The 14,602-nt window shown below is 37.0% G+C and overlaps 1 protein-coding gene across 1 annotated transcript; it reads right to left on the bottom strand.

Annotated features, from left to right (window-relative positions):
- Nucleotides 1-8,098: 8,098 nt before the first annotated feature.
- On the bottom strand, nucleotides 8,099-9,939 carry LOC147550202 (small ribosomal subunit protein uS11y-like). Its single transcript, XM_086671923.1, has 6 exons — nucleotides 9,778-9,939; nucleotides 9,173-9,292; nucleotides 9,042-9,087; nucleotides 8,789-8,874; nucleotides 8,450-8,579; nucleotides 8,099-8,312 (listed from the first exon to the last, which is right to left on the bottom strand). The coding sequence occupies exons 1-6, from the start codon at nucleotides 9,778-9,780 to the stop codon at nucleotides 8,245-8,247; spliced, it is 453 nt and encodes a 150-aa protein (XP_086528049.1). The 5' UTR covers nucleotides 9,781-9,939; the 3' UTR covers nucleotides 8,099-8,244.
- Between the last annotated feature and the right edge of the window lie 4,663 nt (nucleotides 9,940-14,602).

Below are 14,602 nucleotides of genomic sequence, written 5' to 3'. Positions count from 1 at the left end.
CATTGTTGATATTGATGATAACTCTTTGAATGATATATTCTAAGGTTTCAAAAATAACTTTATTACATTCTAACTTCGAGAGCGAACTCTTGTTATTTGGCATCTTTTAGGAGCAACATTTCTTTCTTTCCGATTGGGTGTCATTTAGGTATTATATTTCTCTAACTATTCTTAATAGACCAAAAAAACCATGCTAGAGTACGAGAAAGTCGTATGCACAAAAGTTATACGCACTCGTTCGCGATTAACATTAGTACAAAAAGTAACAAAGTGATTATACCCACTACAAATTGAAGACTATTGTCGATGGCACAACCCTTATGACATCGATGCTCGTCACTCTCAGATCCAACTCATGGATATTCCTCGAGATAACCACCAATAGATGTCTGACGGAAATCCAAAGGTGGAATTTTTTTTTGAGATGTGGAAGGTATTAGAGACTTAGAGGGCTTATTATTGTGTAGTTATGATGAAGGAAGTGAAAGTTTTTTTTTTTGATGAGAGAGGAGGAAGTGAAAGTTAAGACCCTCAGAAGCAATAGCCGCATATACCCTGGAAGATCCGGCCTTTCACCTATCAACTTTTGCTTTAACCAAAAAGCAAACAAAGAAAAACAATATTCTTTCAATTTGAGTCACCCCACACTTTTCATGACCTTCACATACCAACATAAACACTTAGTCCTTTATAATAACCTAACATTACTTCTTCATTCACCCTCTTTCTACACCATCTCCTCATCACCATGTAACGATAAAGATTCATCGACCGACTTCTGGCTTATAATCACGTGCCCCACCGCAACCCAAAGGCGTGGTGGGGTGCTGGTGGTGTTAGGCTGGTTGTCGATGGTGAACAGGGGGTGGTGTATGCTCAGTTTGTGAACTATATATGCTTCCAATATATAGGAGATGAGGAAGAATATAGTTTGGAGCTGATCAGAACTCACACTGAAACCGGTTTCTTATGATTAAGGGGGTTTTCTCCTCCTGTAGGGCAACTTCCATCCTTTGGCATTTTTCAATTTCTTTGACTCTACGTATACATGAGTATTCCAGCAATGTTCATGTTTACGATCCTTTAGAGTTTGTTTCTCTTTCTCTTTTTAGCAAGTAATTATATGAAAATCGAGGCATGTTTTACTGGTGAACATTAATAAAAGTGAAGCCTTGTATGTTTGTGTTTGTTGTATGCTTTTTTATCGAAGTGTATCTTATTATTTCAATATGTAAGAATCACATTATTATCTATGGGTAAACATCTGTTGGTTGTCGATCACATTATTAAGTCTGGTGTAGTTTGGTTTTGCTTTATTCAAATCTGTATGATGTACACATGAAGTTTACCAAATTGTTTATTATACACTCTTATCTCAATACCTATTTACAAAAATTATTTAATTGTAAAAAAGATAATCCCTCAACTTTACGATAAAATTCTAATATTTTCATTATGTAGAAGTGTTAAGGAATAAGTAACAACTTTTATAATAGTTTATGATATGAAATCGGTCAATGTGGTTTTAGTCTTTTAGAAGTTTCAAAATGCTCAAGACGAGTTAAACCAAATTAATAGAGATCGATTTGATTTGGAAAAAAAAACACGATTTTAATGGTGTAGTTTGATTCGACCGATTCAATCTACTTTTGCTCACTCCTATTTTTATTGACATTTTCTTTTCTTTTTCCATGAAAGAGGCTCACGCCTAAATTTATTCAAATAAGTTTGAGGTTACAATATGGTTTTGCTCGGAAATTAGCAAAATAACAATGTTAGGTGTTGTTTCATGACAACTCCATCGGTTACTAATATTGAGTTCCAAAGCTTGGGAGACTAACGTATGAGCAACTTTGTTTGTTGTGCGCGAGGTGTATCGAAATTCAACCCTCTCCAACCTTTCCTTTTCATTCATGATCACTGATATTATATTCCTGATTCTCCATGGGATGTGACCATCATTGGTATTGCACGCCCGAATAACGGTGATTGCATCTCCCTGGATGATCACTTTGTTAAGATTCGATTCAATTGCTAGTTTCACACCCAAAAGAACTGCACTTGCTTCTGTAATAATTGAATTTTCAGCAATATAATAGTCGGAACTCGCTGCCAAGAACTCTCCATTAGTGTTTCTGACTATTGCAGTTGAAGCCCTATCGTCATTTTCTAACGTCGCCATTTATCTTGTGGTACCCTGGAGATGGAGGTAACCATGTAGTAACTTGATGTTGATCTTGTATTGAACCTCATGTTTGACTATCATGTGAATTACCATTTTCTTTGAAATCTGACCACATAGTAATAGCATCACTTATAACCTTCATACTATCAGATCTGTTTTCAAATACCAATTTATTCCTAGCCTGCAACATATACCAGAGTATATAGCAACTCATATGAAACCCTTCATCATCAGCCTTTGTTGTGATCCATCTTATAAGCATTTCAAATATTGTTTGTGTTGGATTGATTCGGACGCCTAGTGGGGAGCAAAACCAAACTTCTTTTGCAAATTGGCAATCGTTGAATAGGTGGTTCGTATCTTCCTCCTTATCGTTACACATGAATGAGATGTCCTTCGACCAAGGATGCAATGCGAGCAATATGTCAGATAGGACAATTGATGAGAAAATCATCAAGTCTGGATGATTTAGGGATCGTAATGTTTAGTTAGAAACCAACTACGATCGTCGATCGCAAAGCGATTCGCGGCTAACTTCGTCTAGATCTTACAACGGGTTATAGAAAGATTGTCAACTTGATTGGAAGATATGGATAATACTCATAGGCCTAAAAGATAGGCAAAGATAGTACAAAAGACCCGAAAGAAGAGATTTTGGGCTGGGACACCAAAGGGATGATTTGGGCCCAAGAAGGTGGCCGACCATGAGATAAGGGCAGCCACAACGCGGCCGGGCAGATCAGGTCATATTCCATTAAGTGGGACGGCCATAATAAGGAAAAGAAGAAAAATAACAACTAGTTTTTATTTTTCACTATTTCTTTAATCTTATTCAAAAGAGCATTTTAGGAATCTAATTAGGGTTGCACTCTAACTTAGAACTCTATATAATGTCTCTTTGGGACTTGAATAAGGTGTGGAATTTCTTATCAAGCTTTCTTACTCTACCACATCAAGTAGAGAAGAGAAAGTGAGCTAATTCCCAACTATCTATTTAGTCAAAGAAGAAGGTGTTCTTCATCTAACCACCATTGGTGTTCTAGCTAGCAACAAGGTGGGAGATCAAGGCGATTGCTCGATGTCCCAAGTAGAGGAGCTACAATTGGAGTTTTTTGTCTTCTCAATAGCGATTGGAAAGGTTCGAGAGAAAACTAGCGATAAAGGTATTTATGCAACTAGTTTTCTTAGTTCATCATTGTTAGCTTATGCATGAGATCGTGGGAATACTAGTGTTAGACATTAGATGTCTGAGATTCCGCTTAGAACACTAGAAGAGTCATAACCCCACAACACATTGAGCATATCTTCGACTCAATTTTATTGAATTTTAAAGCTCCAAATAAACATTTGCATCATTCAATAACCTCCAAATAAACATTTGCACTCGTGGGGCAATGTCAACATTTTTCAAAAATTCTGCCATTCAGACGAATAAGGTGGAGCAATCCAATGTGGTTGTACTATTAGATTGTGATGCAATCTAGAATTTTTTATAACTTACATTGATATTTTTATGTGTTAATTTTCTTGAAGCTGCTATAGAAATTTCTCAAGTTAATATATGATTAGAATTATTCAGCCTGCAAACAAAAAATTCTGGTTCCACCACCTTCAAATTGTTCTTCAAGTTCTTCAATAATAGTTGGGATCATGAGTTGTGTCTACACTATATTTCATTGTTGTTATACAAATGTGGTAAGAGTGTATGATTGTTGTGACAAAAATTTAGTAGGGAAGACTATTTATAACCGAGTTTCTGTTGAATCATATGTTTAACCCATTTTTGTACAGTTTTCACCAAGTCTTGTCCCGTCAACTGGAAGTCTACCCAATCTTATTTTTTAACCCATCTTATTTTGGAGCTTTCAGTAAGTGTTATCCCATCAATTTTAACTCGACCCAATCTTATCTTTAACTTGTCTCCGTTTTCACCTAGTTTTTTCTCGTTAACTTTGATTTTACCCCTTGTTATTATAACTTTCTTCTTTTTTCCAGATTTTACTAAGTCTCATCCTTTTATCTTTAACTCTACTTAATTTTATTTTAGCTCGTTCTCTTTTGCAGCTTTCACTAAGAGTCTTGTCTCTTCGTTTACGCTACAAATTTTAACTCTTTCTCTTTACAACATATCCATCTTCTCTACAATTTCTCTACAAATACATACGTACTTTTATTTGAACATATTCATCTTCTCTTCACATTTTAACTTATCCAGATCTATATATTATATTAAAACAGCTCAGTCGCTTATCCAGGGTATAAGTCTTACCGGCCATTTTATTTTAGAGATTTGGTTGGGAACAAATCCGACGGATGATATATAATCTTTTATGTAAATAGACTAAAAAAAGAAGGGTATCTATGTTAATAGTCAAAATTGGTTAGAAAATTACTACCCACATATTTCACTCCCTATTTTTTTCTCTCACAGATTAAATCTTAGAAACTACCACCTTTACAGTAGAAAATGAGAGATCAAAATAACTAACCCACTCCCCCACACTTTCATAATTTCTCTCTCAACCACCTAACTATTTGACTTACAATTGAAATTCTCTCATTTCTTCTCCAAATTCTTTCTCTACACAATGGTTTCTCTCTCTCAACAACAAAGAAATTTCATTAAAAAAAACAACAAAAGAAATCTCCCAATTTTTTTTATTAAATCTGTCATGTTAGTGATTTTTTTATATGTTATTCCTTCACATAAAATGTAATTTACCGGCGAAGTCAAGAGGGATATGTCGCGTCCGTAGGACGCGGCGGAAACCTAGCCCACTTTAAAAACATATCAAGTATAAACAAAAATATAGCTCGTGATGTTCTTTCTTTTTCCACATACGAAGATATTGCTTTATCTAATGTGTTTTTGTGTATATCTCAAGTTTCCGTACAAAAATAACATTAGAAAAAGGGATATTGATATGGCATCCGGTTTTTGAAGTTTTTGATAAAAACATGCCCACCAACTATAGACGACTGGAAAAATAATTCAATGTACAAAATCCGTAATGAAAGACAAACTCATGCAGGTACATAGAAGAGCAAAATAAAAAGAAATGGATGGCATACAGGACCATATGGCCATATTAAGTTAATGGAAGCTTATAATGACCATGTTTGGCGCGAATAACGTGGGAATAGAATGTGATTCCCGGGAATCACATGTCAGATCATTGTTTGGCTTGCGAGAATGGTGTGGGCCCGAGAATGTGATTCCCTCAAAGAGGAGTAATAGCAAACCCAAGGGGGAGGTGGGTTTGTGATTCCCATTCCCTCGGAATCGCATATATTAATATTTACTGGCAAATATATCCTTAACAAAATATCGAATTACCAATTTTATTTTATTTTTGTAGGATTTGGTATTAATAAATACTATTTATGTTTATGAACAAAATTTAATTTTAGATAAATTTCTATTTAAGTTTATAAACAAAATTTTATTTTAGATAAATTCTTATGAAGATATTTATTTATTATCTTTAAATTCTGACCCTTTGATGTATCGTGTTATTATTTCATACCTACGAATTTGAAAAAATAATACGGATTTTAATATATTACAAAGTTGATGCATATATTTTATGCTAAAAAAAAAAGTTGATGTGTATTTTATGTAGTTTAAGGGTGAAAGTGAACTTTTACAAATATTTACATTCCTATACCTATACGAACCAAACACCTAATTGGGAATATGTCAGGAATCAAATTCCCATTCCTGTTCAAACCAAATATCAAACTACAGTAATCTGATTCCCAGGAATCACGTTACGGTAATGTGATTCGCAAGAATCACGTTCTATTCCCGCGCTCCAAACATGACCTAACTTTTTAACTGACTCCGTCTCATCCTTTATAAAGGTGATACGTTCCAGGACCCTCTTTCCCAAAGTTGCTAGGACCCTCTTTCCCAGAGTTGCTTTTTAATGTCCTGGGCACTCAACAGGAGGCCTCTTGACTAACGACAATTAGCACTCTACTTCAGTTTCTTAATTTATTTCTCACTCCTATTTTCCCAAAATCTTCAATAAATTTTCTAATTTCTTCAATCTTTTTTGAGTAACAATTTTGTATTCTAGGTCCAATCCAAAATCCCTTATTTTTTTTCTTATGTGTTCAAGGGCCTATTTGGGACCCTCAACAAAAAAAAGGGCCTACTTGGGAAGTTCTCAATGATTTGAACTCTTGATGGTGTTGGTAATAGGTTTGAGGTGGTTCTTGAATGGTTGAACCCTTGATGTAGAGGTAATGGTTGAACCCTTGATGCAGAGGTACATAACAAAGTTGGCAACTTAACATTGGCCCTCATCAAAGTTTTTTTTTTTTTTTTTTTTTTCTGTTGGTAGCATTTTGAGGGTCATTATATTTATGGAACTACGGATACACCATAAATAAATACATGAGTTGAAATGTTGAACTGAATAAGCTAGATAAGTATCATCATTAAAGACATCTTCAGTCGTAAAAGGCTAAAGGCATATACAGACGCTTGAAGCTGTCTTAGAGGCGTGAATTGAACTTCGAACCTGTAACTTCCAGGTATTTGAAGTAAATACCCAACCAAACCAACTGGTCAAGCAGTTGTTGGCGGCCTTCATCAGTAATCAAAGCTAGATTCAGAGTAATTACTAAACTCTCCAGGAACCTACAAATCTGTCAGAGTATAATACGATAACTTACTAAAACTGGCATTTAAGGAAAGGCCAGCGCTTTGGGGAAAGCTAAATAGTTTCAGGGGTGTGAAATTTTAAAGGGAATAGGTAGAATTTTAGAGATTTTCCGGGGAAATAAATTTTAAAGGGAAATAAAAAAAAACACTCCACCTCACCATAATCTATCTCCACCTCACCTCACTCTCTCTCCACCTTACCTCTTTGTCTTCTCCGAATTTTCCGGCCGGCGACCATGAAGAAAAAAAAAATTCACTCTCTCTCTCTCTCTCTCTAGAAACTCTGGCGAAGGGGTTTCCCTTCGCCGGAGTTTCGGTATGTTGAAGAACAGACCGGAACTGGTATGTTCTTCAACAAACCAGAACTCCGGCGAAGGGAAACCCCTTCGCCGGAGTTTCTAGAGAGAGAGAGTGAAAAAAAAAAAATTTAATGGTCGCCGGCCGAAAATTTTTCCGGCCGGCGACCTAATCGGAGAAGATAGAGGTAAGGTGGAGAGAGAGAGAGTTGAGGTGGAGAAGTATTTTGATTTCCCCCTAAATAAAATTGTCAAACAAAATTGACCAAGTCTTCACACGCCAGAAACTATTTAGCTTTCCCCAAAGCGCTGGCCTTAAGGAAATTAAGCTGCAAAATCAATGGAAATGGCTATGTAGCCAGATATCCGGAGATTTTGAAGTAAAATTACTTATCTTGACTGCATATATCAACTCCATACCATTCTCAGCCACCTACTAGTGTCTCTGCCTGTGTGTTTGTTATGGTCTAACTCTATATGACGAAGTCACCAAGAACGAGATACCAGAATACCTACCACTGATAGTTGTCCACACTACCACTGATTTAGTTGTCCACGACCTTACTATAACATCAGAGCTACACGTATATGTATTACCCCAAGGCCTCTCTAAATCACAAAAGAAACAGACCTGTCTAGGCTCAAAGAATGTCAAATAATGAGCTGTTTAAGAATAGTTCAGAGTTGGCCTTAATATTAGCCTATTAGGACATATATAATCATCCCTTTTGCACCTCCAATAGAACATCTCGAAGCAAATCAAAATACAGAAAAATTCGGATGTTACAAGTGACTACAGCACCAATTTATACACTTCAATTGGGTCTTATGTTGGGACCAGGTTATGGGTTTTACCAAGGATTGCTAAATTTAAAGAAACCCAATCGTTGCTTGCCCTTAAGAATATTCTCTTATTATTTAACTCAAAGAGAAAGAAATCAAAAATATAATAATTAAATCTCATTCATAACAAAAACCTAATTCAAAGTTTTAAGAGAAAATGATGATTAATAGCTTAAAATAAAGTTGTGTTTATCAAAACTAAAGAAGCAAAATCCATACTGAACCACCAAGATAGAACGGGCAATAACTTAAAGCCTTCTTCCCCTTCTACCACCCTTTCGACGAGTGCTGTCAGTAGGAATAGGAGTAACATCCTCTGAAAAATCACAACACAAAACAAAAGAGACGGAATTAAGTAACATTAAACAAATACTCCGGAGTTTTGAATATTTGTTAACAAAATGAAATTGGAAAAGTTACAGAAGAATAGTTCAAATGTAGAAAGAGACGTACCAATTCGACCAATTTTCATATCATTACGAGCAAGGGCTCTCAAAGCTGATTGAGCACCTGGACCTGGTGTCTTCGTCTTGTTTCCTCCAGTAGCTCGAAGCTTAATATGAAGAGCATTGACACCAAGTTCCTAAACAAAAAAAATTATAAAAAGAGACAACTTTGTTTTTAGACCAAGAAGAAAATTGAATAGTGATCTACTGAAATGCAACAACGTTCAGTGTTCAGTTAACTAGGGCTAAGCAAACAAATATCGTGGCAACCTAAAAGTTCGAAATAAGGTTCAGCTTTGACTATCGATCACTACATATACAAATGAAGGCATATTTGAGAGTTAACCTTGCATCGTTTTGCAACATCAATGGCTGCCTGCATGGCTGCATATGGGGAAGATTCATCTCTGTCAGCTTTGACCTTCATTCCACCTGTTTTTAAAATAAGAACCGAAACAAAAAAATACAATTAGAACGTCAAGCTAGTTCAATAACTTGCAGATGGAGACACTAAAGAAAGCTAAACGACAATCATAATTAACACGGTCTTTTTTTCTATAAAGCCATACAATTATAATATCAAGTAAAGTTAGACATACCAGTGACACGAACAAGGGTTTCTCGTCCAGACAGATCAGTAACATGCTGCAGTTAAAAGAAAATCATTTAAGATATGAACATTAAGGAATGAGACAGAACAAGAAAGACCCGAAACTAGTTAATTACTTACGATGAAAGTATCATTGAACGATGCAAAAATATGGGCAACGCCAAAAACAATCTGCCCTTCAGGACCACCAGGTCCAAGTTTTGGGGCTTCCTCCTTTTGTTCCTTGACCTTTCTCTTCGACTATAAAACCCAACATAAAAACATAATAGAAAAAATAAACATGTTAGTTCAGAATCAACCTCCACAAATGAGAAACTATAAGTAATTAAATATGCCCTAAAATTACAATATTTGTATGTCTATATGTTTGAGATACCATGGAAAGTCATAGTCATGGCTTGATTATCAGATCTCTAACGTTACCACATTATTTTGGTTTCTGAAACCGAATACAAAGATTTTGTGCTGAAATATGTATTGATTAGATCAATAGGATGATAAATGTTCAAGATTTCAGTCAAAAGATAACCTAAATGTTAGAACATATAAATAAAAAAAGCAGCTTGAAGATAATGAATACAGTATTTCAGTTTCATTCAAGTAAAATTAACAATTAACAGTTAGGTTAACAGATCTATGAAACAAGTAGGCAATACAAAATGAATCAAAAAAGACAAATTTTTAGTGAATCAGAGAAAATGAAGAAGAAGATGAGAAATCGTTACCATGGTTTCAGGTGAGAGATAGGAAGCGAGAGTTTTTTTTCTAGGGTTTAGGGGGGAGCTCTCTGCTTGCCAGGGATGTATCTATGTAAGGCCAGGGCCATGTCTTCCTGGCCCTTAAATTTTTCCACTACTGGGTCACTTACGGGTATTGAAGTGTCTCCCTTAAAATTTATTGGCGCCCCTTACTTTATACAAACCCAAAACCCAACCAAAAGCTCAACCCAAAACCTTCTTCAATTCCTACACAAACCTAATCCAAATTTACTGTTAAGGGTCCATTTGATACAGGTGTTAACCTTTTCCTTCCTGATGGGAGAGAAAACCAAGGTTGAGGTTGATACCATGAAACAATTCCATTGAAATAAAAGAGTTTCTGTGGAAATATTTTCATGGAACGTGTTTCACGTGGTAACCTTTTTCTTCCTGATGGGAGAGAAAACAAAGGTTGCGTATGATACCAGGGGAACAATTCCATTGAAATAAAAAAGTTTCGATGGAAATATTTCCATGGAACGTGTTTCACGGAAATACAGATTCGTTTGCTTGGTTGTCATTTGTTATTTCGAAATTAGTTCCATAATTTATTGGTATAGAAGTGATGAAAATTATGAAGATAAATAATAAGGTTTTCTTTTAATGAAAATATAGTAGTACATATAGGTTTCAAGTATCCAAACATATTGCCAACAACTGGTAGCCTAGTTGGTCAGGTGCATCTACTCTGCAATGCGGACGTCCTAGGTTCTATCCCGTGGAAGTGCAAATCCGGGAATTGAACTTGGGTATAAATAAAGTAGTTTATGTAGGTTTTAGGTCATTTAATTTGTATTTACTCTCTCTCTCTGAAAATCGAACAAATCAGCAACTTCACCTTCATCCTGGAGTGGTAGGAAGCAAATCAAAACCAGTAAGTGTTTGTCCAAAGATGAATTGAGATTTATAACCTACGTGGGAAATTTCTTCAGTCGGATTTTATGTAACAACATATAACTTTCTTCAGGTTTTAATTGATCAAACATGGACATGGAGATTGAGAGAGAGAAAGAGTTATACAGAGATTGAGAAAGAGATGGAAAGTGTGCAAGAAAGAGAGAATACACGAGTTCTTCCGAGATTGAGAGAGGGTCGGAGAGCGTGAGATCCGAGAAGAGTGACAAACTGAAGAGAGAAAGTTACAGTACGAGGGAAGAGAGAGAATGTGTCTTTGTTTTAGTGCGAGAAAGTAGTTTTCCAAAAATATGAGGATCTTTAAAGCTCATACTCAAACAAAATCAACTTATAACAAAAAGGGGTTTCTCGAAGAAATGATAAAATGTTTCATACACAAAATAACATTTCGTCAACGAAACAATAACAAAATGTTATTAAGTCAGAGAAACCTCGAAATGCTTGAAAATAAAAGAAATTTACCAGAAAATATAAGATTGTTCGAAGAATTTTAATCTAGAGAAGACTGAATTCAGAGAGAAGATGTGAAAAAGATCAAAATTGTATTTTTTCCAAAAACCAAGTCTAAAGTTTACAAACTAGATGTGAAGTTTAAATAAATATAAAACTAGATTCTAGAGAGGAGAGGTGTTCAAAAAAAAATTGTGAGTAATTTGAAGAATTTTTAGGAAAGAACTTTGATCTTAAACCTTCAGGAATAAATTAAATACGAACTAAGTAAAAAAAGAATCTAATGAGGTGAAAAAAATGAGATAAAAGAACACAACAACATTGATGGAAAAACTTATCTTATCTTTATCTTTAAAGATAAGAGCATCTCCAATGCAAGACTCAAGCTTAGAAAATCTGAGTGTCACCTAAGATTTTTAGAGTTTTATCTTAAAAATCCTCTCTAATGCAAACCTCAACTAGGATCTCAAAGATCACGAGTCAAGTGGTAGTGTGATAGCCCCACATCGCTCGCGAGAGTGTCCGGAGCCTGGGCTATAGGTGTATGCTCAAGTTTGGTAAGTACCGAGGCCTCTTGGGAGGGTTGTGGGGCCTTCGCCAAGACAAAACCTCACACCACGCTGAGTGGTGGCTAAGTGAGGACAAAATCGTTGTGGGGGGTCCACGGTGTCGCTGCGTACTCTGATGGTCGGGTGAATCGTGTGTCGTCGCCCATACCGATGCCTTTGGGGGGAGTTTGTGGTGCTCTCCCCAAGAACAAAACCTCTTACCATCCGTGCGAGGGTGGTGGTGAAAGGGAGGACAATATCGACAACTGCTAGGCTTGGGCCGGCATAAGTGGTATCAGAGTCGAGGCTCTTTGTTGAGGGTGGGGGGATTGTGATAGTCCCACATCGCTCACGAGAGTGCCCGGAGCCTGAGCTATAGGTGTATTCTCAAGCTTGGTAAATACCGAGGCCTCTTGGGAGGGTCGTGGTGCCTTCGCCAAGACAAAACCTCACCACGATGAGTGGTGGCTAAGTGAGGGCAAAATCGTTGTGGGGGGTCCATGGTGTCGCTGCTACTCTGAATCTCTGATGGTCGAACGAATCGTGTGTCGTCGCCCATACCGAGGCCTTTTGGGCGAGTCCGTTGTGTTCTCGCCAAGAACAAAACCTCCTAACATCTGTGCGAGGGTGGTGGTGAAAGGGAGGACAATATCGGCAAATGCTGGGCTTGGGGCGTCACAGGTGGAATACAGAAATCTCAATAATACACTTCAGAAATAGAGTGCCCTGCGAAACTAATATTAAGCAGCTCACCCATAATCTTCAGATGATTAAAAACGCAGAAGAGTTCAAAAATACTTACTCCCAGATCGAAAATCTACTTCTTCAACAAGAGAGTCTATGGAAGGAAAAATCAAGAATAGCTAATATTAACTTGGGAGATAGAAACACCCAATATTTTCATGCCAAGGCCACCACTAGACTTCGTAAGAATAAGATTCTGGCCATTAAGAGGGATGATAATGCTTGGGCCAATGATGAAGTAGAAATATCGATGATTTTTTCTAATCATATTCAGCAGATTTCCACCACAGCGGGATCTACGATGTCCTCGAATATTAAGGATTGCTTCTACCCTCAAATCTTGGCGGTCCAGAATGAGTCTCTCACAGTGCTTCCTCAGTATGATGAGATTCGGATGGCCACTTTCTCTCTTAAGCCAGGGGCGGCTCCTGGCCCTGATGGCTTTCCTCCGTATTTCTACCAGTCTAATTGGGAGACTGTCAAGGAAGACATTCAGCTTATGATTTCCTCCTTCTTTCAGAACTCTACCTTGCCAGCTATGTCTAACCACACTCATATTTGCCTTCTTCCCAAAACTAAAACACCCCAATCGCCGGCTGACTACCGTCCTATATTAGCTTGCTGAACACCACCTATAAAATCATTACCAAAATTCTAGCTAATAGACTGAAACCCATTCTGGCTGATATAATCTCTCCGTTTCAAGGAGCCTATGTTCCTGGTAGACAAATCACTGATAATATTATCATCAGTCAAGAACTCATTCATTCTTTCAAAAAAGTTAAGGGTGCCAAAAGCTACTTTGGTCTCAAGTTGGACATGTCTAAAGCTTTTGACAGAATTGAATGGAGTTATCTGGAGAATGTTATGAATTTGATGGGGTTTTCGAGCACTTGGATCAATCTCATCCAAACTTGCATCTCTACCAGTTCTATGGCGGTTCTCATCAATGGGCGTCCGGGCAGTACTTTCAATGTGAGCAGGGGCATTAGACAGGGTGATCCTCTCTCTCCTTTTCTTTTTGCCATTGCCATGGAAGGTCTTAGTCGTCTTTTAGAGAAGAATCACAATGATTCCTCATTCACAGGCTTTCCCATTCCTCACTCGAACCTCTCTATCAAACACCTCCTCTTCGCTGATGACTGTATCATTTTCGGGCAAAACTCTCTTGAAAATATTTTCAATCTTAAACAAATTCTTAAGGAGTTCAGTGAAGCGTCTGGCCAGATGATTAATTATGCTAAATCGAACATCTTTTTCTCTAAAAACTCGCACCCTAAATTCAAACGTATGATTATTAGAGAACTTAAGGTTCATCAGTCGTCTTCTGGAGATAAATACCTGGGCACCAAACTTTTTATTGATCGTAACAAGAAACAAGCCTTTAATTCCCTCATAACTCAAATCAAAAATAAACTTGCCAAATGGCAAACACATCTCCTCTCGCAAGCTGGCCGCTCGGTAGTTATCTCAACTATCACAGCGGCTGTTCCCCGATACCAAATGCAGTGCTTTGCCCTTCCCAAAGGCATCAGTGACAGCATTGAGTCTATTGAAAGGACTTATTGGTGGGGAAAATCCAAAACTTTCCATACTATCAACTGGAATTCGATTTGCAAGCCTCGCAAACATGGTGGTCTTGGTCTGCGTCTTCCTCAACTTGATAATCAAGCTTTTCTGCACAAACTAAACTGGCGCATCATCAATAACCCGGATGCTATATGGGTTCAAGTGCTTAAAGGGAAGTACTTTCATAACTCTCATAAACCCAAGCAACCCAAGAATCATCATTCTTGGCCTTGGAAATCTATATCTAAACACTACCATCAGATTGAGAGCCTTATTTTTTGGAATATTAACAAGGGTGAACATATCAATATTTGGACTGACTATTGGATACCTAATCATCCTCCACCGATCACGAATGATAGAGGTTGTACGTTAGAAAAGGTATCTCAACTTATTACGAATGGTAGGTGGAACTTAAACATAATAAATATGTGTTTTAATAATGATATTTGCAGCTCTATTCTCAGCATCAATCTTAATCCCAACGATGAGGATAAAGCCATCTGGACATTGACTAAATCAGGTAATTTCTCTCTTAAATCCATGTATAACTTCTTACGGAACAA

The sequence above is a fragment of the Eschscholzia californica genome, unplaced genomic scaffold (genome assembly GCF_041429995.1).
Source record: "Eschscholzia californica isolate CP2 unplaced genomic scaffold, dmEscCali1.0.p SCAF_3, whole genome shotgun sequence".
In the NCBI taxonomy this organism is placed as follows: Eukaryota; Viridiplantae; Streptophyta; class Magnoliopsida; order Ranunculales; family Papaveraceae; genus Eschscholzia; species Eschscholzia californica.
This window is presented reverse-complemented; position numbering and strand designations above follow the sequence as displayed.

Coding starts and splice junctions, on each gene's coding strand:
- LOC147550202 (XM_086671923.1), bottom strand. Junction 9,088..9,172: donor CGTTCAATGATACTTTCATC/GTAAGTAATTAA, acceptor TTTTAACTGCAG/CATGTTACTGATCTGTCTGG. Junction 8,875..9,041: donor AACCCTTGTTCGTGTCACTG/GTATGTCTAACT, acceptor TTTTAAAAACAG/GTGGAATGAAGGTCAAAGCT.